Here is a 23,887-nt window from a genome sequence, read left to right on the forward strand (position 1 = left end):
GACTTGTGAGACGTGGCCATGGGCGTAGATCAGAGTGCTGTAGTGTGTCTCGTATCAGGGAAGCGTTTGACGGGTAAACTTTGGCGCACGAAGCTCATGTGGACGGATTGACAAGATATGCGTCAAAGTAGAAAGATCAGCTGTCGGAACTTTTAATTTTAATTTAAATTGAGGCTACAGAGAATGAAATCGGAGTGCAAATGATCAATTCAGAGTCGGTTGAGCCGGAGTGTCGAGATCATTAACATACCTGTCGTGTATTCACCTTTTTAAAGACAGAAGGCAGATGGGATCTGGATTACAACTTGAAAATGAGGTGAGTAGATATGCAATTATACTCGTTTATAAGTCCAGAGCATTGTGTAGCTACAGGTAAATTAGGTTACCGTTAATATGAGAGAACATGTCATTTATGCGCACAGAGGACTTGCGTGTCCTTGACTATGCGACCGAGACAGCCTTCACTATCCACGTTTCTGTCCTGGGTTGAGACTGAAACATCTCTCACAAGATAGATAGATTAGGTACTTTATTGATCCCAAATGGGAAATGAAGGACTGCAACTGCCTATCATAATTGATATGATCATTATTAATGTCTACTTTTGCTCCTCAATTTCGCGCGATCTATGTAATCTATGTGATTAACTTTAAAAAAGTCAAAAAGATTACATACATTTTAATGTATACACTGTTGTGATCTTTCGTTTTAAAACGACACGTTTAAGTGTAATCAAGGGATGAAAATACAATTCTGAAGTTTCGAGGCAGCGACAGGAAGAGTCGCAACTCTGCAGATGTGTGGTAGATAGATAAGATCTGATCTGAGGTGTGTTTGCACGCTTGCGTGTTGTTTTGCGACTCGTAGGGGAGGACGGGGTTGGTCGTCACACTTTTTACTGTTATTTGAATCCCTCACAAACTGTATCCTTTATAGATTCCATTTCCCGTGTAAAGGAAGTCTGAAGTGTCAGGTAGTAATGGAGTGCCCTTACTCTCCTTAAGATTATTCTGTTCAGAAGATGTGGACCGTCAAATACGTGTTGTGCACTTGTGTTTCGTGTTTCACACTATGGGGTTGGTTGTCCCTATGTTATTTTAATGGATTTAAAAAAAAAAAGATGAACATTTTCAGAACTGAATTTAAAAGTTTAATTTCAGTGAAATACATCACTTAACATCAACTTAACACATTAACACATCTTAACACCAACAATAAAACATTTAAAAAAATAATATTTAGGCCTATAACACATGTGACAAGCAACCCCAAATAGAATGTGACGACCAACCCCAACTGGAATTTCTTGCTAGCAACAGGGCTAACAACCATTTAACAACTAGCTAGCTAGCTAGAAACAATCTAATCTATAGCTTTCCCTTTATACTTTTTAATGGTAATAATTGTTTTGTTATAAACCCATTGTGTAAAAGCATAGAAGAAAAATAATGAAGTGCTGAATATTTACAATTTGACATGAAAAACACAAAACGTCCTCTCACCTCAAGTTGAAGTGTCTTATATCCAGAGAAGAAGATGGAGCTGAATCCTGATCTCGGGGTGAACATTTCAGTACCAACATTTCGCGACAGCGCCACCTAGTGGCCGAAATATGATGAGTGTGACAACCAACCCGTGTGACGACCAACCCCTTCCTCCCCTACGGGAGGCCTGGCCACCAAGCAGAAGATGATCTGATGATGGGTGGAAGTGGAACTATTTGCTGGAAAAAATGACTTGACGCCTCTGTTTCCTTCTAACTGAATCTGGGTCAACAGTGAAGCCACACACACTGCATCAGCGGAAAGCCTCAACGTCAATCTCCCACAGACCACTGGGTTTAGACTCTGTTACCATGTCCTCCTCAACACAACAATGTCAATGCATGCTTCTATGCATAGTGCATTATAGTGTTAGTAGTCCCAATTGTGCGTGAGCATTCATTAAGATAAAATATTTGAAATATGGGTAGCAGGCATGCATGATTATGAGTGGATTTAGTGTCGAACAATTTCCTATCAAAAATGCCAAATGATCTCAGTTTTCTATGTGAAACATAGTTGAGGTCATGGTTGAATTCGTTTACTCAGTAAAACCATATTTACAGTTTTGGGGCTCTGACATTATTTTTAATATACTGCAAAGTGCTGTGTTGACTGATGTCAGAAACCTGTTCAGGCTTTGATTGAAAGAGGTCCTAGGTGTCATCAAACACATACTTACATTATTTACATCACAGTTTGCTATTTAGATGCACGATTTGCTCACAAGGCCGTACATTAAATGTGAACTTCAGGCAGAGGCCTGTTAATGTTAAACATCACAAACAGGGTGCTGTGGTGACGATTGTGGTTTGATTTCCCATCACTGAGAATTGTTGTTTCCACTGATGTCAAACATTTCCTCATCCCCACTAATGTTATGCAGTGCAGATTGATTTTACTCGTAAACTGACTGCCGCGTGTTTTGAGAAGTCCCCTTCCACAATAGTGTGGCCCCTCTTGGCTTTAGCAATGTTATAAGACTGACTTGGGGCGGCTGTGGTGCAGGAGGTAGAGGCTGTGTCTCAGGAGATAGAGGCTGTGTCTCAGGAGGTAGAGGCTGTGTCTCAGGAGGTAGAGGCTGTGTCTCAGGAGGTAGAGGCTGTGTCTCAGGAGGAAGAGGCTGTGTCTCAGGAGGTAGAGGCTGTGTCTCAGGAGGTAGAGGTTGTGTCTCAGGAGGTAGAGGCTGTGTCTCAGGAGGTAGAGGCTGTGTCTCAGGAGGTAGAGGCTGTGTCTCAGGAGGTAGAGGCTGTGTCTCAGGAAGTAGAGGCTGTGTCTCAGGAAGTAGAGGCTGTGTCTCAGGAGGTGGAGGCTGTGTCTCAGGAGGGAGAGGCTGTGTCTCGGGAGGTGGAGGCTGTGTCTCAGGAAGTAGAGGCTGTGTCTCAGGAGGTGGAGGATGTGTCTCAGGAGGGAGAGGCTGTGTCTCGGGAGGTGGAGGCTGTGTCTCAGGAAGTAGAGGCTGTGTCTCAGGAGGTGGAGGATGTGTCTCAGGAGGTGGAGGCTGTGTCTCAGGAGGGAGAGGCTGTGTCTCGGGAGGTAGAGGCTGTGTCTCAGGAGGTAGAGGCTGTGTCTCAGGAGGTAGAGGCTGTGTCTCAGGAGGTAGAGGTTGTGTCTCAGGAGGTAGAGGCTGTGTCTCAGGAGGTAGAGTCGCCGTCTAATGATCACAAGGTTGGCAAATCAGCGGTTCGAGCCCCGGCTGGCCACATGTCGAAGTGTCCTTGGGCAAGACACTGAACCCCAAAATTGCTCCCAGTGAGCGGGGCCGGCGCCTTGCATGGTAGCTTGCCGCCATTGGTGTGTGAATGCGTGTGTGAATGGGTGAATGAGAGGCCGTTGTAAAGCGCTTTGGAGCAGCAAAAAAGGCGCTATATAAGTGCAGTCCATTGACCATTTACCTGATGGTACTGAGAGTGGAAGGTAGTTTAAATAGTCAACATGGTGAATAGTCTTTTCACACTTCTTTTCATGCCTTTTGTTATGAATATAATTTTGTTATGCTAAGTCAACATTTCATATCCTGTTGGTTATGCAATCATTAGGACTAATAATGTCTAAAAAGTACTGTAAATAAGTTATTATAATAATTTGAAAACAAATATTAGGACCTAATGAGCTATTTGATATCCAAGCCTGTCCCAAAGCTCTCTGTTTGTTAGCTGTTGTGTCTGTTAGCTGTTGTGTCTGTTAGCTGTTTTGTCTGTTAGCTGTGTTGTCTGTTCCTGTAGGTTGTCCTGTGTCTCATGGCGGGATGGAGGGTGTAGCTCGGCCTTGACTCATGGATCCCCGATGGCAGAGGCATAATGATGCTGCCCGCCCCGCGCTCCAGAAACTCAACCACAGCAATAAACAGGTAGGCCTACAGCCTACAGCCTACAGCCTACATCCAAACATACACCACACCACTCGTGACGTTAGAATTATAAGGTTCTATCTCCGTCTAGGGTAGTTCAGAGATATTGACGAATCGTGACGTTAGCATTTTAAGGTTTTATCTCCATTTTTGTCAAAATTGAGTTTTTTACATAATCTGATCCATTAGGTGTTTATTAATGCCTGTGTGTTGTTATTTTTAAAATGTTGACATTTTTGAGTTAGTAATTAATAAAATACAAATGTTCCATCTCACAAAACATAATGGAATGTAAAAACGTTGACGCTCAATATCTCTGAACTGCCCTAAACGGAGATAGAACCTTATCATTCTAAGCTCACATATTGTCTCTACCTTGGTCCTGGAGTCGACATGCTGCTCGTGGTGATTGGATGGAAAGACTTAAGATTTGTTAGACCTTCTCTTTTTCTTCTTTTTTTCTTTTCAACTGATGCTCAACTGCAATTGGTTGAGCTGACTCTGATGGGCATCTATAGACGTAGATGGCAGCATATGCTTATCGGAATGGGATTTTAGAGCGTAAACAAGTAAGACACAATAAGAATAATCTCGCAATCTTGCAAGTGACGTTGCTCAACCCAACCCTCTCTCTCCCAGCCTCAGTAACCAGCTGGACCGCTGCGGTCAGGAGCTCCACAACACTCCCGAGGAGGACGACGAGACTATGAGTACTACTAAGGACTGCCAGAGTGACGATGTCCGTGAACTAAACAACCCTAGCCCCTATCCAGACGGCCACGGTCTCCTCTCTGACCTCCCTGGATCCCCTGGGGGCTCCCCCTTCAGCAGACAAGGGGCGATGGACGACCGGCAACTGCACAGACACAACCACGTCCACCCGGGACAGAGTTACACCCCTAGGGGGGAGTACCAGCCACCCATGGGCCTCCCGGCCGGGTACAGCCAACCCACGCCGTTCCCCAGCCAGGCTGAGGGCTCTTGGCTTCACCCCAGCTTTGTGAGCGGTTGGTCTGGGGCGAGTTACCCCAGCAGCTTGCCGTCTTGCCTGGCCCCTGGGGACTACCCCAGCTACCAGGGAGAGGGCTGCTACTCCAGGGGCAACAAATCCCAACCCCTCTCAGGCAGGTACAGCCCCAGCATGGGCAGCCTAGAGCAGCCGCACTCCCTCCACTCCAACCCCCCGTCCGCGGCCATGCACCACCACTCCCTGCCCCCCTACTACTGCTCTCCTCAGGGAGCGGCCTGCTGCGCCCAGTGCCCCATGGAGGCCTTCGGGCCTGGACACCACCAGAGCCCCAGGCCCGGGTACCACCTGCCTTACGGGCCTTTCTGTGAGTTCCGTGTTCCGAGTTCCTTTTCTGTCACTCATAATGTTTTGATAATAGCCTACACAGTATCTAATAAGTCAGTGATATGCAGGGTTCGACAGTAACGCTTGCCCGCTTGCCCGGAGCAAGTAAAACTTTCGCCGGGTCTGTCGATCACCCGTCCGCTTTGATAATATCTTCACTCCACGATCATCTAGTCTAGTCTGGCGCCTGCGCCGTCTGTCGTTCTTCCTGCACACAGGTAAACATATCCAGGATCCAGCAGCGTCGTCGGGGCTCGCGCAAACAAACCCGGCGAAAGTTTTACTTGCTCCGGGCAACTAAAAAGGCGTTAATGTCGAGCCCTGACTCATAATGTTTTGATAATAGCCTACAGTATCTAATAAGTCAGTGATATGTATTCGATTGAATATGCATATTAATAAAATGTCTTGGCTTATATTAATAATAATAACTTTATTTGTATAGTGCTTTTCTTGCAAACGTTGCAGCTCAAAGTGCTTTAATCATTATATAATCTTAATTTAATTATTTAGTCATTTAAAGGCAATATTAAAAAGATGGGTTTTTAGTCTTGACTTGAACATAATGTGCTGAGGTTGCATCCCTAATGTAAACTGGCAGTGCGTTCCACAATCTGGGTGCATAACATGAGAATGCAGCCTCACCAAATCTCTTCTTTTGTACATGTGGTACACAGAGGAAACCAGCGTCAGAAGACCTGAGAGCTCTATTGGGCTGATATGCTAGCAGAAGACCTGAGAGCTCTATTGGGCTGATATGCTAGCAAAAGACCTGAGAGCTCTATTGGAAGTCTGGAAGTGATATTCTAGCAAAAGGTCTTTCAAATAGTCTGGTGGAATGGAACTGTCTACCCAGATGGAATGACTGATGTAATAAGATGTTTCTCTTTGGCTGTTTCAGGTCCAGATAATTGCAGACTTCCAGTTGCAGGCTATATGCAGAGGTGAGATAATGGTGTCATAATGGCCTCAGTCTAAATCAACAGGCAGATGTGGCGGCTGTGGCGCAGGAGGTAGAGCCGCCGTCTAATGATCGCAAGGTTGGCAGATCGGCGGTTCGAGCCCTGGCTGGCAACATGTCGAAGTGTCCTTGGGCAAGACACTGAACCCCAAATTGCTCCCAGTGAGCGGGCCGGTGCCTTGCATGGTAGCTTGCCGCCATTGGTGTGTGTGTGAATGGGTGAATGAGAGGCAGTTGTAAAGAGCTTTGGATAAAGGCGCTATATAAGTGCAGTCCATTTACCATTTACCATTATATGTGCATTTCTAAGAAAAGCAAAGTGCTCCAAAAATCCTACTGTTAGATATTGGAGAAGCTTTGCCTCTGAGATGTTTTATGTTCTAAATGGGATTTTCTTACCTATCCAGTGGCCACAACAGTCCACAACCTAAACCGAAGACCAACCCCTGCAGTGCACCACTCTCTCTGGAGCAGAGTAAGTTCTGACTATGTTCTTATACGGTTCTATCTCCATTTTTTTCAAAATTGAGTTTTTTTTACATAATCTGATCCATTAGATGTTTATTAATGCCTGTGTGGTGTTATAAAAATGTTGACAGTTTTGAGTTAGTAATTAATAAAATACAAAGGTTCCATCTCACAAAACATAATGGAATGTAAAAACTTTGACGCTCAATATCTCTGAACTACCCTAAATGGAGATAGAACCTTAGAATTCTAAGCTCACGTACTGTCATACTTCTTCAAATGTTTTCCAGACAGGTTAGGAACCTTGCCACTAATACAGTTGGTAGAACATGCTCCCCCTTCAAACTGTTACAGAACTTGTAATAATATCTTGTTGTGAATAATCCTCTCTCCTCCCTCCCTTCACACGTCTCCATAGGAAGGGTGTTTGTGACCTACGAGTCAGACAGCGACAAGCACGTCAATGAGATTATCAACTTTGTGGCATTGCTGCGACATAATGGATTTGATACACATGTAAGTGAGCTTGTTTTCCCTTGTTTGGTCAGAGGTGAATTTAGATCTTCATCAGGAAAAACAACTTGTGAGCTTAGAATGATAAGGTTCTATCTCCGTTTAGAATGATAAGGTTCTATCTCCGTTTAGAATGAGAAGGTTCTATCTCCGTTTAGAATGATAAGGTTCTATCTCTGTTTAGAATGAGAAGGTTCTATCTCCGTTTAGAATGATAAGGTTCTATCTCTGTTTAGAATGATAAGGTTCTATCTCCGTTTAGAATGAGAAGGTTCTATCTCCGTTTAGGGCAGTTCAGAGATATTGAGCGTCAAAGTTTTTACATTCCATTATGTTTGGTGAGATGGAACCTTTGTATTTTATTAACTACTAACTAGAAAATGTCAAAATTTTAAAAATAACACCACACAGGCATTAATAAACACCTAATGGATCAGATTATGTAAAAAACTCAATTTTGACCAGAAATGGAGATAGAACCTTATAATTCTAACGTCACGAACTACTAAAGCTTTAACCCGAGACTTGCAGGGTTTCCTGTCACGTTAGGTTGTTAGGACAAACTCCTGGTGATGACATCATACCACATGACTATGGGGCTGTGAGGTTGAGCTCCTGATTGTGTCTGAGAGCTGCCAGAAGAACAACAGGCTTGTTGTAACACTGCCCTCAGGTCAGCTGGGGAAATGACATTTTTGACATTATTTTCTTTTTGGTTTTCCAGATCGACATGTTCGAACAGCAGTTCAGGAGTATTAGCAAGATCGACTTCATGGAGAGGTACCTCAGCGAGGTAAAGATAGCAGATAGCAGAAGCCTTTTGGCACTTTCAACAGTCTTGTTAACTTTAAATGATGGTTCAGCTTCACATTCCTGTCAGTTTTTATGTGATCACCGGAATAACCCCCCCCCCAAAAAAACAACACTTCCAGTAATTATTCTAATCCTCCATTCTTGTTCAGAATGTTCAAGTGCTCTCTTGTGCTTCTCACGCATGCTCAAAGTTTCTGGCAATTTCTTTGATTCTATGGTCAACAACACCCAGTTTGTGTCCTACAATAAAAGATTGAGTTGCTGTTCGTCTAGCTGTCCAGATCGTTCTGCAACAGAGCAACATGACGTTTGTACGGAGCCCACCCTGGGGTCACATGGTAGAAAAAAATATTTCATGTGTGAATCCGTTCGCTCGGTTTAGTAATTCGTTCCCTCGGTTTAGTAATTTGTTAGTGTTAGGGTTAGGCCCTACGAGACAGAAAGATCGCAAGGATTCTAACCCTAACCCTAACCATAACGAATTACTAAACCGAGGGAACGAATTACTAAACCGAGGGAACAGATTCACACATCAAATATTATTTTTCTACCATGTGACCCCAGGGGGGCTCCATACATTTGCAGTAAGACAGCGACAGGCTTGGTTGTCGTCCTTCTCATCCATGTGTTCTCCCTCTCACAGAAGGAGTATCTGATCATTATCGTCATCAGCCCAAAGTACCACGAGACAGTGACGGCCTCCCCTGTCAGCCTGGAGAACGACGAGAGGACCCTCAACACTGTCTACATCCACAAGCAGGTCAGACGTCTTTACAACCTTTCAAAAGCCAAGGCAGTTATATAATAGGTCGTGAGCTTAGAATGATATGGTTCTATCTCCGTTTAGGGCAGTTCAGAGATATTGAGCGTCAAAGTTTTTACATTCCATTATGTTTTGTGAGATGGAACCTTTGTATTTTATTAATTACCAACTAAAACATTTCAACATTTTAAAAATAACACCACTAATAAACACCTAATGGATCAAAAAACTTAATTTTGACAAAAATGGAGATAGAACCTTAATTCTAACATCACGGTGGCTCTCTACTTGGTTTGTTTATAGTAGTGCTACAACATCAATGGCATCAATTGAATAGATTTATAGACAGATTAATTCATATATACAGTAGATGGGGTAGATTAAAATGTAAATTTTTCATGATATGTCTGTTGTATATAACCCTCAACACTGTCTACATCCACAAGCAGGTCATTAAAAAAAACAAAAAAACATTTAACCTTTATTTAACCAGGCAAGGCCAATAAAAACTAATTCTTATTTACATGGGCGGCCTGGCAAAAGACAAAAGCCTCTTGGGGGGAGGGGCTGAAAAGAAATCAGGTTAGATGTTAAAAACAAAGAAACACACGACAGACAGCGGCACACATCCAACATTCCAGGACAGTTAAAAGAGTAAAAACATACGTACATCTCCACACCTCCTCCACTTACAGGCACAGCATCAAGTTAAAGGGACAGCGTCACACATCCACATAAGACATCTTTACAACCTTTCAAATGCAGTTATATAATAGGTTGGTTTGTTTATAGTAGTGCTACAACATCAATGGCATCAATTGAATAGATTTAGATACAGATTAATTCATATATATACAGTAGATGGGGTAGATTAAAATGTACATTTTTCATGATATGTCTGTTGTCCATTCATATATTTGTTGCGTATTTGTGTTTCAGCTGCAGAATGAGTTCATTCAAAACGGGAGCAAGAATTTCAGATTCATCCCCGTGTTGTTTCCTGGGGCTAAGAGGGTAAGGTCTTCATTGTTGGACAATGTTTCAAAATGAAAATGTACAGTATATAGCCTATATAACCTGCTGGTTTAACAGCCTCGCAATTTCCTGTGCTTGCTCTACCAAACACATGCCGTGCACCTGTGTGTTTGCCTTGAATATCTTTCTCATCAAATATATGACGCAATATAGAGTCAGTGAGTAAACACTAAACAGCAAGCACCTACATGTACTTACCTTGTTATTCCAGTGAATCTTATTCATATGGATTATAATAGGTTGTACCAAGGCCAAGGGTTAACCATAAGGGTTAACTCTTGCCAGTTTTACACATCTCCCCTAACCCTACCACCCCCCCCCCCTCCCCGTTCGTTAACTCTGTGTTCTATGTGCCCATGTTATCTGTTGCTTGTTGTTTCTGTGTTTTCCGTTTCTCCCATATTGTCAGCGTCTTTGAGCCTCGGAAAAGCGCTATATACATTTAATTAATTATTATTCTTATTATTCCTATTACACGAGTGATGAGACTGTCTGAGGCAGAGGTTAGACTCACTTCGTGAGCTTAGAATGATAAGGTTCTATCTCCGTTTAGAATGATAAGGTTCTATCTCCGTTTAGAATGATAAGGTTCTATCTCCGTTTAGAATGATAATGTTCTATCTCCGTTTAGAATGATAAGGTTCTATCTCCGTTTAGAATGATAAGGTTCTATCTCCGTTCAGGGCAGTTCAGAGATATTGAGCGTCAAAGTTTTTACATTCCATTATGTTTTGTGAGATGGAACCTTTGTATTATATTAATTACTAACTCAAAAAATGTCAACATTTAAAAAAATAACACCACACAGGCATTAATAAACACCTAATGGATCAGATTATGTCAAACTCAATTTTGACAAAAATGGAGATAGAACCGTATAATTCTAACGTCACTTCTTCTTCTCTCTCTGTGACAGTGCCATGTCCCTACGTGGCTTCAGAACACCCACGTCTACGGCTGGCCTCGCGACCGAGACGACATCCTGCGCCGGCTGATGAGGGTGGAGAAATATAACCCCCCTCCGATCGGGGAACTGCCCACCATCGTCTCCATCCCCATCTAGCACCCCCATCTCACCCTCTGGCCAGCGGACCCACGCCCCAGGAGCCTCATTAGACGCACATTATTGACAGAGACCCCTGGTGCTGTCAGCCTAGTGACTGTTGGGATGGCCTTGAGCTTCACTAAGATAACAACAAAACAAACCTGTTGGTTTCACCCAGCCCCTAGTCCCCTGGGGGGGGGGGTCTCCATGGCAACCTGGGGGGGTTCTCCATGGCAACCTGGGGCGGTTCTCCTCCATGGCAGCTTGTTACTTCAGGTTCTGCTGGACATGTTCTGACTGCTGTGTGAGCTGCTGTGCATCTGGATAGACAGTCACACTGCAGGCACCATGTGCAGACCAATAATACCTTTTCTATTGATTCTTTTTTGCCAAAGGTTTTTACTGTTTTACTGTTTTACTATGGATCATTTACTTTGCTCTTCTACGAAGCACTTACGGCAATTACGGTTGAAGTCAGAAGTTTACGTACACTTACGTTGACGTCATTAAAAGTTATTTTTTAACCACTCCACTCCAGATTTCATGTTAACAAACTATAGTTTTGGCAAGTCGGATAGTTAGGACATGGCAGGTCGGTTAGGACGGACATGTCATGTGCGTGACACAAGTAATTTTTCCAACAATTGTTTACAGTCAGATTATAAGATTAATTTATAATTCACTATATCACAATTCCAGTGGGTCAGTTTACATACACTAAGTTGACTGTGCCTTTAAACAGCTTGGAACATTACAGGAAATGATGTCATGGCTTTTGAAGCTTCTGATAATTGACATCATTTGAGTCAATTGGAGGTGTGCCTGTGGATGTGATTTAAGGCCTACCGTAAAACTCAGAGCCTCTTTGCTTGACATCACAAGTGTATGTAACTAAGTGTGTGTTCTCACTAGAACATTTGCTTCACTTGGAATCGGAGTTTAGGATAAAATTCGCTTTGCTCTGCGTCGTTTGGAGCTGTGAGAACGCGCATTCGAAGTCGCTCCCGGAGCAAACAACCAACGGATGCTCCGCTTGAAAAGGGTGGTTTCGCTCCGATTAGAAACGACGCATTGAGGCTGTCCATAGGAAAACAACAGCGCATGCGTGTTGATCTGGATAAGAGCGGGACGAACGGGCAATTTAAAAATGTTCTGACCAATCAACTACCACGTCTGTTGCTTCGATTGCGTATGTTACTTTGTTTACTTGAAGGGCTGTGAGAACGCAAATCAGAGAAATAATTTATGCAACAATGTTGCAAACTCATCCACTTGCTCCGGGTCCTGATTCGGACTTTCATGTAAGAACATGACCTTAAATGTATGTAACTAAGTGTATGTAAACTTCTGACCACTGGGAATGTGATGAAAGAAATAAAAGCTGAAATAAATCTCTCTATTATTATGACATTTCACATCCTTAAAATAAAGTAGTGATCTTAACTAACCTAAGACAGGGAATGTTTAACAGGATTAAATGTCAGGGATTGTGAAAAACGTAATATATGTAATACAAAAACGTAATACATAAGGTGTATGTATGTAAACTTCCGGCTTCAACTGTCTATCATGCACACTGATATGGTACGGTATGTTGAGCATATTGAGTCTATAACTGTAAATTCAAATGATATGAATATGTTTTGTAATGGAGAAGTTAGACGGAGCAGCTAAAGTTTGAGTATAAAGCTATGGTGATAGTGTGCTTCTACAGTATGTTTCATGAAAGCCGTTCAGAGCTGCACAATTCATCGCTACCGAGGGAAAATAAAGGATTCTGTAACCATGGTTACCGAGCGACAGGAAGTAAATATTGTTCACTGTCTGACAGTTGCCATCCCTTACAGTTGCTTATTTTTCCCAATGGTTTTACAGATAATCATGTTTAATAGATACAAGTAGTTCATGTTAGGTTGCAGACAGGATGTTTAGTGTCATACTGTTTCTTTATGTATAATCCAAAACAACAGTTTTGATTAAATTGAGAATAATAACTGTAATATTGAGTAATTACTCCTTTAATGAGTCATTATCGTTGTGTGCTGAGAAGGTACTAGAAGGTACTGAACACAGCTAGACAGCAGACAGGTGAGCCCAGGCTCTTAGGAGGGTTTTCAGATGGTATCTGCCTGCGTGGGAACGAGGAATGTGAGGTAAGAGTTATGCTTTGTAGTTAATAAGAGATCATTAGAGGATGCCTCCTGCCCTGGGCTCCGTATGAGAGATATGAATTTGACAGTCACACCACCTATCCCCTCTGAGAACATCTAAACCTGAAAAGCTCACACTTTCGCATTCTAACACTGACATTTATTTGGTACGTTTTTTCAGAAAATGTTCAAAGCTTATTAAGTCATTAATGTTGCAGTTGAGAATGGATTGCTGAAAAGATCAAACAATTATGCGAGGAAGATCTAAGCTCAGGAATGTCGGTTGTCATAACCAATCTTAATTGTGTGGCGTTTATCCAACTATATTGTTTGATTGCTGGCCAACTGTCTTGTTGTAATAATAAGGACATCTCCATCCTGTTAACTGTAAGTTTTATGTATAGCAATATTATCAGGGTACCTACAAGTTTCAACAAGTCGAATTTAAGACCTTTTTTTAGACCTCTTTGAATAGAATTATAGACCAATTCGGGACACCATATGATAGCTTTTTGTCATCCTGCCGTAGCTTCTTTTGCCAATAACTTCTCCCGGGGGCAGCCAATTGGCATTTTTTTGCTTCCAGCTTTATTAATTTCCACATAAATAGATGTGTTCGGACTGATTTCCTTGCAGGACAAGCTAATCTCGTTTTTTAGACCTAGCAACTAATTTTGTAGACCTAATAACTGAAACTTAGGACCTTTTTAGGCCTTCTGAATCGGATTGCTGGATTTTAGACTTTTAAGCCCAATGCACACGGCGTGCGATTTTGTCGCACGACAACATTCGATTCTCAATTCACACCAATGAATGAATGAATGCGAATGGAGAATCGAATGTTGTTGTGCGACAATATCACGCCGTGTGCATTGTCTCATTGGGTCTCATTCAAAACAATGGAATCGAATTCGGCGGTGCGACAAAATCGCACGCCGTGTGCATTGGCCTTAAGGCTTTTTAAGACCAGCGCGGGAACCCTGTGTTATACAGTATAATATAATACTGTATTATACAGAACATCACAAACCAAACACTTGTGCGTCAAGGAGTTGTTTAATGGTTTTATCTTCACGAAAGAGGTAACACTGCAGATGTTCTTACAGACATCATAAAAAATCTGAATACAGTGTTAAATATATTTATCCATATATTGAAAAGTACATGAAATATTTAATATTAATAATTTTTCATAATATAACAACAAAAGAGGACAACATCATTTGTAATAAAAGTGGATTAAAAAGTGACATTTTATGTAAATAACTTTTAAGAATTAGGTAACAGAAACAAACTCAGCCAACAGTTCCATTCTACTGTATGTAAAAACACTGAAGTGCTATTTTGTTCAAAGCTTTACAATACACTTAAAAAGCAGGAAGCTTTTCTTTGTTTTTATTTCCTTCAAGGAAAGGTACTATAAAATAAGTTACAGTACAGTGAATTTGTCTAAACTGACTTTGTTCCCGTCTTCCAGCCTTTTGTAAGCACAGACATCAGAAATAAATCGTACAGAAGTAAAAAGATTTTTTTTTCTTATAAAATAGGCATTTTCCCAAAAAAGGGAAAGAATAGCCATGCTGTGTGTGTCTGTCTGTCTGTGTGTGTGTGTGTGTGTGTATGTATGTGTGTACACAGGTATGTGGGCATAAGTACAGCCACACTCAAACGTAAAGCTTTTGAATGGTTAACATTTGGCATATCAATTGCTTTGTGTTCTTTTCTGCAGAGATAAACTACACTTTGTTCAAATTACTTCATCGGTTTGAATACAAATAGTTGACAAATACTTCATATTTGATGACATGATACAGAAGCAAGCTCTTTATACGTCGTCGGCGGGTAAAGGAGGTATGTTGAACCTTGGCCTGGTGAAGAAAGCCATCTTCTCTCTGTGGACGAACACCATTCCATCTGTCAATGTCATGTAGCCTACAGCTTACCTCACAATATGTTATTTATATGATGAAGGATGTTAGCAAGCTCACTGATTTTGAGTTCACATGCACACACAAAAACTACAATTCTGCCTTGAATAGCGCAGTTACTAAAGTCAGGGATGCAAACTGGTGATGGCCCAAAAAGGTGCCAATTTTTTTGGGGGGCCTAAAAACAAAGAACATTTATGAAAATGGTTGACCTATTTTGAGGTAAAAACGGCTAAAACAGCTAAAAGGTGACAAGTTTGCGCCCCTGAAAGTGAGAATAAAATTCAGATTTCTTCTTTTTTTTTTACAGAATCGTTTTTCATTCTAAAAAAGATTTGACCGACTGATGACAGACATGGCGGGGTTGGACCTCGGGGGTCAGGTGATTGGTCTTCTCTGATCTAAATGCGACGGTGTGTCTGCCTACCTGAAGGTCTGCACAGGCAGGGGCTCCTTCTGTCTCTGCCCCCTCATCTGCAGCACCTCCTTGGAGGCCTTCCTCAGCCTCCGCTCCGCCGCCTCCTCCTGGCGCTGCTCATGTCTGCTCTGGTTCGCCTGCGCCACAGGAACATCCACAAGGCCTCGTCATATTGAATATTATACTCAGGGATTATCAAGTTCAAGACTCCAGTTCCATGTCTCTAATAGGGCTTTCACACCGGCAAAGAACCGTGCCGGTTCGCGTTCGCATTTGGGAACCTCTGAACGTTGGCGCTGTCTGGCGAACGAGCCCGACAGACGAGCCCGACAGCGCCAACGTTCAGAGGTTTCCGAACGCGAACCGGCACGGTTCTTTGCCGGTGTGAAAGCCCTATGAGTGGGTGCTGGGCCCAGTGTTAAAAAGGTCTCTGTGAACGGGAACAGTGGCTGGAAATTGTCTAAGACATCTTTGTTATGGAAAGGATGACCTACCTTTTGAGACTCAAACTCAAAATCAATATATTTGATAAATACTGTGAAAAATTTAACATTTATATGAAACATGACACCTCCTAATTTAATACTCATTCAGAATATATGACCAGTAACATGTTGATTGAAACACCTCTGGACTTCTTATTTCTTCTTACTTTCTCCCTTTTTTCTTACTCTTTTTTCTTTTCCTTTTTCACTTTCTTACCCCTCTGTTTAGGGGTTATGCTGTGTTTCTTTACTCTTTGTTTTATCATAAGATGTAGATATGATGTTCTGTCCATGTCTATGCTGAAACCCAATAAAAACTCAAGTGATAAATCAAGTGATATCTCTGTGGCCCTGCGGTGGTGTAGCACTGTAAGCTAGCCAGGGTATATACAGGAATCTTGAGGTTAATTTCAATACCTTTCTAAGACTTTTGAAAGACCTTGTCAATATTTTTCCAGACCTCACCGCCACTTGGAGCTGTAACCGTTTACATCAGTGACACCTTTAACTTAACAGTTTTAGTTAGACTAGACTAGACCACTATCATACAACACCATTTTTACTAAAAGTTTTTAGGACTCAAACTCTTTGGACAGTCTAATTCAGAAAAATACCTACAAAATTCAAGACCTCATAAAATCGTGATAAGACTTTTTAATACTTATTTAGGGTCTTGACTTTCCCAAAATTGATTTATCAACTTTTAATACTTTTCAAGACACCGCGGATACCCTGGCTAGCTCATCTCTACCTGTCTCTGAGCCTCTCGTCTCTGTGGCCTTGCGGTGGTGTAGCGCTGTAAGCTAGGTAGCTAGCTCATTCCTACCTGTCTCTGTGGCCCTGTGGTGGTGTAGCGCTGTAAGCTAGCTCCTCTCTACCTGTCTCTGACCCTGCGGTGGTGTAGCCCTGTAGCTACTAGCTAGCTCATCCCTACCTGTCTCTGGGCCTCTCGGAGGAGGCAGCGGAAGCGCTCGTCCCTCAGGGCCCAGTGGGGCAGCTCCGTGGTGAGGCTCCCCGGCTCCTCCAGGCGCAGCTTCAGCTCCCTCAGCGTGCTCAGCTCCTCCGTCAGCCGCCGCTGCCGCGTCCGGCAGGCCTGGAGGTCCAGCTCCAGGTCCAGGGAGGTGCGCGTGGGCTGCTCCGCCAGGGAAGACCGGTAGGACTGCTGCATAACAAGAATGAGAGGTTTCATGTCCAAGCACGACCTTGAAAAACTCATCCATGTAATGGTCTACTAACAGGCCTATCTAAAGGAGCTGTTCGTAAATTGCAGCTCATCCAAAACGCCGCTGCTAGGGTCCTAACAATTTTTTAAATTTTTAACACATTACACCAATCCTGAGATCCCTGCACTGGCTACCAGTCTCTCAGAGAATTTAATTCAAAATCCTCCTAATTACATACAAATCACAAAATGGTCTTGGACCAAAATACATATCAGATCTCCTCCCACCCTATATTTCCGCAAGGTCCCTAAGGTCAGCTGAGATAAATCAGCTATTCATTCCAAGAGTGAAAACAAAACACGGTGCAGCAGCTTTCAGTCACGCTGCTGCATGCTCCTGGAACAAACTCCCTGAAGAAATCAAACAGGCCCAACCCTTAAAATATTTAAATCCAAGCTAAAAACCTTCATGTTTTGCATCAGTTATGATTAAACATAAACACTTCTATCAATGTCTTTTTTCCATTAACTATTGTCTTTTTAAATGTTTTATCTATTTACTTCTTATATTTGCTTTTATTCATTGTCATTTTAATTTTCTTACTATGCTGCTCTTGCTGTATTTTTAAATAATGTATGTAAAGCTCTTTGAATTGCCCCTGTTGTATGACATGTGCTGTACAAATAAACTTGCCTTGTCTTGGTTTAGTACTGATTTGACTGTACCTGTTTATATCGCAACGTCCTTCTTTCCAACGTGTTTCTGATGAAGGGGGACTTCTTTGGTAGGGTCGAACTGTCACTGTCACTGCGGTACAACTGACGAGGAGAAAAACACAATCACATATTTAGGAGATTTATACACACGACTGGAAAAACACACACACACACAGCTGAACAGTGAATGTCAGCCATCCTTTTTGGTGGGGCAGTCCCACTCATATTTTTCATTTTATTGAATAGTTACTGAAAACAGACAGGAAAGTAAGGAGAAGAAGGGAGAGAGAGAGAGGACATTAGGGATGGACGGTTTTTCGGTTAAACCGAAAACCGGGGTTTATAAAAATAGAAACGGTTTTTTATCAAAACCGTCTGAAACCGGATTATTTTTATTTTTTTTTTATTTTTTTTTCCTATGTTGTTCAAAGAATAAAACTGGAACATGTCACATGTTTGTCGTGTGTGAAAATAACAATGATACAGTCTGAATCTGCCGCGCAATGAGTGAGAGGTTTGGTCAGTTGTGAAGAATAACTGAGGATTAATATCTAATTGGGATTATATTTAAGGGTAACGAATCACTCTATGGGAAAGATAGTTGCCTTCAGTTATTGGTAGATAGGAAAGGTTTTTTACAATTACTCGCTTACATTTAATAAGATCATTTTCGCTGCTCTCTGTAAAGCGCATTGGGTCACTTTTGTGAGAAATGCGCTATAGAAATAAAATGTGATTTGATTTGATATCAATCAATCAATCAAACTTTATTTATGTTCTATAGCACAAATCATGCATTGAATGTAACTCCAAGTGCAGTATTTACTAAACCACAATATAATAAAACAAGAGCTATACGGATCAAGAGTGTTTGTGCACAGCACCACTGTGTGTGAAGGCGCTACTGAAAGTGATGACAGAACGCATGTCTCAGAAGATACGCGGTCACTTAGTGACGCAAAGGTAGTTCTGTATTTATCTCTATCTGTATTAGTACATTTATTTTGAAAGCTCTATTTTGACAGCTCTACCATGGGCACTTTTATTTTGATGGGGCATTCTTTGTTGATTGACTTACGACAGTTCAGGACGAGTCAGTCTCGCGGCATGTGGTTTTTATGAAAAGCTTTAAGTATGTTCACTGCATAATTCTAAGTCTAATATTTCAGTGATTATTGAGCAGTATTCAAATATTTAAATACATTGAGCAGCAGCTGAAACTTTGTCTAAGAACCAAGATATTGAGAAAGCAGTTCATTCAATGAAGACGCTGTTCCAAGAGATGATCTTCCGTGCAGGCGTGCACCCTGGATCAGCGGAGCTGGTGTGTTAAGTGTTCATGTGTTTTCATGTATGGTGTAGCTTACAAAAGTCTGCCTTTCCACTTATATTTGTGAAACTAAGTAGCCTAAATGTGTTGCGACTGTGCTTACGGTGTTTTAATGGTGTTCGACATGAGTGTATTGTAGCAGTAGGGCTCAATTATTTGAAATTGTCGCTCTCTTTTTTTTTTTCTTTTTTTTTTTTCGTTTTTCGGTCGTTTTTCGGTTAACCGGAAAACCGCGGTTTTAGTCTTTGACGGTTTTTCGGTTTCAATAATTGGAAACCGTCCATCCCTAGAGGACATGTCAGCAGGGCATGGGCCGGATTCGAACCCATGCCGACATGGGCATATGTGTGCACTGTAGACCGTGGTGCTAGACCACCGGACCACCCCAGGCCATGGTGCTAGACCACTGGACCTACCCCAGGCCACGCCAGTCAGCCTTAATGAGAAAACTGACCTCTGATGTTCAGTCTGTGGCTAGACAGAGGTGTAGTAAAAGCTGTGTTTCTGTTGACACACAAGGGTGCGCGCATGTGTGTGTGTTTCTGTGCACTGACAGTACTTACCCGGCAGACGTACTGACTGCGTGCTCCGGGGGAGAAGGTCTGGGAGCGTACGATGGTGCTGCTGCGGAGGAAAGGAGAGGCGTGGCCCCAGCGCCCCCCCCGCTCCTTAGGCCGCACCCTCACCGGCTCTGGGTACATCCCCTCCGTCATGGTGGCCTTCTCCACCTGCCACAACAACACACCGTCACTCAACACCACCTCAACACCGTCACTCAACACCACCACAGCTTCTACTGGAACTGCTCTTTGTTTTGTTTAGTTTTTTGTTTTTAAAGGTTGTTTCTTTCTGTGTGGGCCTCATATAATTCATTTAATTGGATAGAGATGAGTGAAGATAGACATGAAGGTAAGGACAAGAGGGCATGTCAGCAGGGCATGGCCCGGATATGTGTGCACTGTAGAGTAGACCGTGGTGCTAGACCACCGGACCACCCCAGGCCACTGGAACAGGTCTTTTAGGAGCCAATCACAACCTCTGGACAGTAGGAGGTCCGGTGGAGGTTTGGAGGTTATCACATCCAATGTCGTCATGTCAATCCTGAAAACTTGGGTCTTTGTTCCAATTCGGTTGTTAAGTCTGACGCCACACGTGACGTTTAACAATTTTCCGGGTCCAAATCAAAACTTCCCCGCACCAGAGTACCAGTGTACTAAAGCGGTAGAATGACAGTTCAATAATTTTTTGGACTGGGATCTATTCATACAACAAGGGACGCAGCACTTTCCCGTTTTCCCCATATTGTCAGCGCCTTTGAGCCTCGGGAAAAGCGCTATATAAATATAATGAATTATCATTATTACCGCGGCATTTCGAAGAGAGCGCCTCAGCCAACGTTGGACCCGGAAACACGTCACGACTTAACAACCGAATAGTCACGCTAGCCTACCACAGAATGAAGCCGTGCTCTCTAAAATGGTGTGCTGGTTTAGATATTGAAACTGAACTCTTGTGTACCTTTAATGCGGGGGGTTTGCTGGCTGACTGGACACAGCGCCCTCCGGTGGTGAGACAGATGCCTTCTGGACAGGGGGTCATAAACGCTGTGCTGTTGCTGCAGCCGCTGTCCACTGACTCTGCCTGCCAGCTCCTGGAACAGATAGACAATGTTTTGCCAAAATATATATATATGTTACGGTACATGTGGGAATACGGTACATGTGGGAAAAATAGGGTTAGGGTTAGGTGCTACGTTGACTTAGTACATGCTGGCATGTCTAACCCTAACCCTAATCCTAACCCTAACCCTAACCCTACCCCTAACCTTAACCCATAGCACCTAACCCTAACCCTAGTTTTCCCACATGTACCATATTCCCACATGTACCATAACATATATATTTTAGTTAGTGTGTTTAAGATGTGTGTCTGTGAATGTTAGTGTGTTGCAGATGTGAGTGTGTGAGTGGTGTGTTGAAGGTGTGAGTGTGTGAGTGGTGTGTTGAAGATGTGTGTGTGTGAGTGGTGTGTTGAAGATGTGTGTGTGTGAGTGGTGTGTAGTAGATGTGAGTGGTGTGTTTAGTGTGTGAGTGTGTGTGTGTGTATGTGTGTGTGTGTGTGTGTGTGTGTGTGTGAGTGGTGTGTTTAGTGTGTGAGTGTGTGAGTGTGTGTGTGTGTGTGTGTGTGTGTACCTCTCCGACACGGCCTCCCCCTGCCCCTGCAGCTCCAGCTCTCTCTCCACCTCCTCCAGGTGAGCCGTGGTCCGGGCCAGCAGCTCACACACCGTGTCCTGTATGTCACACAGCCAGCAAAGACAAATAAACAAAAATTAGTTCCGCAACTGAACTTCAAATGGACTGTTGCCTAGTAACCTGAACACAAACAATGTAGTCTAATTAACGGTCATTTAGTAGAACACCTGTGCGGCGGAGTGATACATATAGTTAAAAGTCCCAGTGCTGTTATACTGTATATCAGCACTCATGGAATGCCTCTTGTCCAATCAGATTACTTAGTCGGAACTAACTGTTGTATAATAAATGAATAAAGGCATATACAGTACATAGGGTACACAGTATTAGTATGAAGGGGCTGTCGCTACGGTATGCAGATCTAGGTTAGACTTAAAAGTGGTGTCTCTGACCTCCTAACAAGGGCAGGTAGGCTATTCCATATAAAGGCCCTGCCTCCATCTGTATACATTGCAGTAATCAATCATGTCTTGATGTTGTGTCAGAAGGTGACTCAAACAGCCCTGGTGACTCAAACAGCCCTGGTGACTCAAACAGCCCTGGTGACTCAAACAGCCCTGGTGACTCAAACAGCCCTGGGGACCTCAAGTTTTTTTTTTTAGATGCCTATATCACGTTTTTAGTTATTTAGATATTTAGCCCATTGAAGCCAATTCATTACAGTATCTAAAACATACTCCAAACACTCAAATCAAGGTAATATTTTGATAATGTTGCTTCTGAATAATTTGTCTGTGTAACTTTTTTTGAAAAGTCATTTATAAACCCCACTACTGACGAGTTCAAATCCAAAAGGGCAAGCTTTCCTGTCGCATGGTCCACTTGTTTTCACTCCACAACTCTGACTGCCGGGTGCCTAGCCAATAGGAAGGGACCTCTAATGTTTAGTAGACCAATCACAGTCAATCACAGCTGCTGCAATCACAACTGCCGCACTAGCGCATTTGTCAGGAAATAAGTCCAATGCACTTAGCAAGTTTAAAACAGGGGTTAAGAGACGGGGTTCCTACAAGTTGCAACAAGTCAAATTGACATCTTTGAATATAATTTTAGACCTATTCACGACACCGTATGATAGCTTTTTGTCATCCTCAAGGTGATGAAATTAGGGATTTCACTGCCATACAGACAAAGAAGTCTGAAGGATAATTAATATAAAATAAACAAGTCCCATAATTACTCAAAAGTAAATGTTCATTTCCGCGTAAATAGATGTGGTCAGACTGATTTCCTTGCAGGACAAGCTAATCTAATTTTTAATACCTGGCACCTAATTTTTTAGACCTAATTACTGAAATGTGTTTTCTTTAAAACAAAAACTGACACATTTTAGATTATCCTTGGAAAAGTATTTCAGAGTTCAACTTCAGTGTTGTTGTGGACTTTTGAAAATGATGGCAAATCTGACAATTCTATATACGAGGAAGGAATGCAGATAGAAACTGTCTGGGGTGGGGTACCACAGTGAATACTCGTTCTAGACCAGTAGAATATGTTAATAAAGTGGAGCATGGCTTCAAGGTGTTTTGACTCGCTCTCTTTGACGCATTCTTGTTAATTGCTCAGAGACGTTAACAGCTCAACACATCTGTGCAGTCAACTTTAAGGGCTGTGTGAAAGTAGGAATGTTCTCCAGAGGCACAGGGTGATTTATGAGGTTTGACATTATTATAATTTTTTGTAGATATTAACGTAACTGAGAAAGATCACCTGGTTGCTGCTTCCAAAATTTAGATTTAGATTTAGATGTAGTTCATTGTTGTAATGTATGTCTTACATGCTTTTACTGAAAATAATATTGTATAGAATATCTAGAGAACGGCTTATGACATCTGGCCACAGGGACAACAGTTGAAAAGTAGCCATTTGGCAACACTGACTCATTTACCAACTGGTTTATTAATGTGTACTGTCCCTGGTCAACAAACAAATAAATAAATAAATAAAATTAATAAAATGTGTTTATTAGGATGTTTCCACCCCAGCTGGGTCTTTGTCACTTTGATTAGGCGCTTTTCTGATGTGTATCCGTCTAAACTTAGATGTGAACATATCAGTCATCTCCTGATGAGTGCTAATAGGATGTTGTTGTTATTATTATATTATATACTGTATAAAAAAGGTCATATATGAACTAAAAAAGCAAAGACTGATTAAAAAATAAATAAATAAATAAATAAAGACACTGAATACAAAGGCTGTGTGCGTGTGCGTGTGTGTGTGTGTGTGTGCGTGTATGTGTGTGCATGTGTGTGTGTGTGTGTGTGTGTGTACACAGGCTAGTGTGTGTGTGTACCCACCGTGGCCCTGGGGTTCTGCCCCTCCTGTGCCCCAGGCTGTCTGGCTGGGCCGAGGCCCCCCTGCTCTGGTCTCTGCAGGTCGACTCCGCCCACAATCTGGACCCGGAGCCAGCGGAAGCCCATCTCTGTGCTGCCCTCACACTCCGCCAGACCCACCTGCGCTGTGCCCTGCAGACAGACACACAGACACACACACACACACTTATAGACCAAGACTGACACTAATGCGTACTAGCACGGTATAACTACTAACCCAAAACTACACAGCCAATGCAATTTATACACTAGTTTTGAACCGTGAG

At 42.5% G+C, this 23,887-nt stretch overlaps 2 protein-coding genes across 2 annotated transcripts in view; one reads left to right on the forward strand and one right to left on the reverse strand.

The window, feature by feature from the left end:
• Nucleotides 1-221: 221 nt before the first annotated feature.
• On the forward strand, nt 222-10,861 carry traf3ip2l (TRAF3 interacting protein 2-like; the record flags this gene model as incomplete). Its single annotated transcript, XM_080536113.1, has 10 exons — nt 222-316; nt 3,767-3,891; nt 4,531-5,225; nt 6,147-6,189; nt 6,614-6,681; nt 7,093-7,190; nt 7,912-7,980; nt 8,644-8,760; nt 9,703-9,777; nt 10,715-10,861. The coding sequence occupies exons 2-10, from the start codon at nt 3,842-3,844 to the stop codon at nt 10,859-10,861; spliced, it is 1,362 nt and encodes a 453-aa protein (XP_080392239.1). The 5' UTR covers nt 222-316; nt 3,767-3,841.
• A 3,907-nt stretch (nt 10,862-14,768) lies between these two features.
• The window catches only part of wwc3 (WWC family member 3), a gene marked incomplete at its 5' end in the record, with an annotated part of 48,187 nt that continues 39,068 nt past the window's right edge, over nt 14,769-23,887 (reverse strand). Inside the window, 8 exons of the mRNA XM_080535986.1 lie at nt 14,769-14,885; nt 15,349-15,476; nt 16,759-16,986; nt 17,713-17,805; nt 19,597-19,761; nt 20,552-20,684; nt 21,226-21,323; nt 23,586-23,753. Coding sequence (XP_080392112.1) covers nt 14,819-14,885; nt 15,349-15,476; nt 16,759-16,986; nt 17,713-17,805; nt 19,597-19,761; nt 20,552-20,684; nt 21,226-21,323; nt 23,586-23,753 — 1,080 coding nt within the window. The 3' untranslated portion in view covers nt 14,769-14,818. The remainder of the gene's footprint in view (nt 14,886-15,348; nt 15,477-16,758; nt 16,987-17,712; nt 17,806-19,596; nt 19,762-20,551; nt 20,685-21,225; nt 21,324-23,585; nt 23,754-23,887) is intronic.

Source organism: Nansenia antarctica (assembly GCF_963989245.1).
Source record: "Nansenia antarctica genome assembly, chromosome: 7".
Classification (NCBI taxonomy): Eukaryota; Metazoa; Chordata; class Actinopteri; order Argentiniformes; family Microstomatidae; genus Nansenia; species Nansenia antarctica.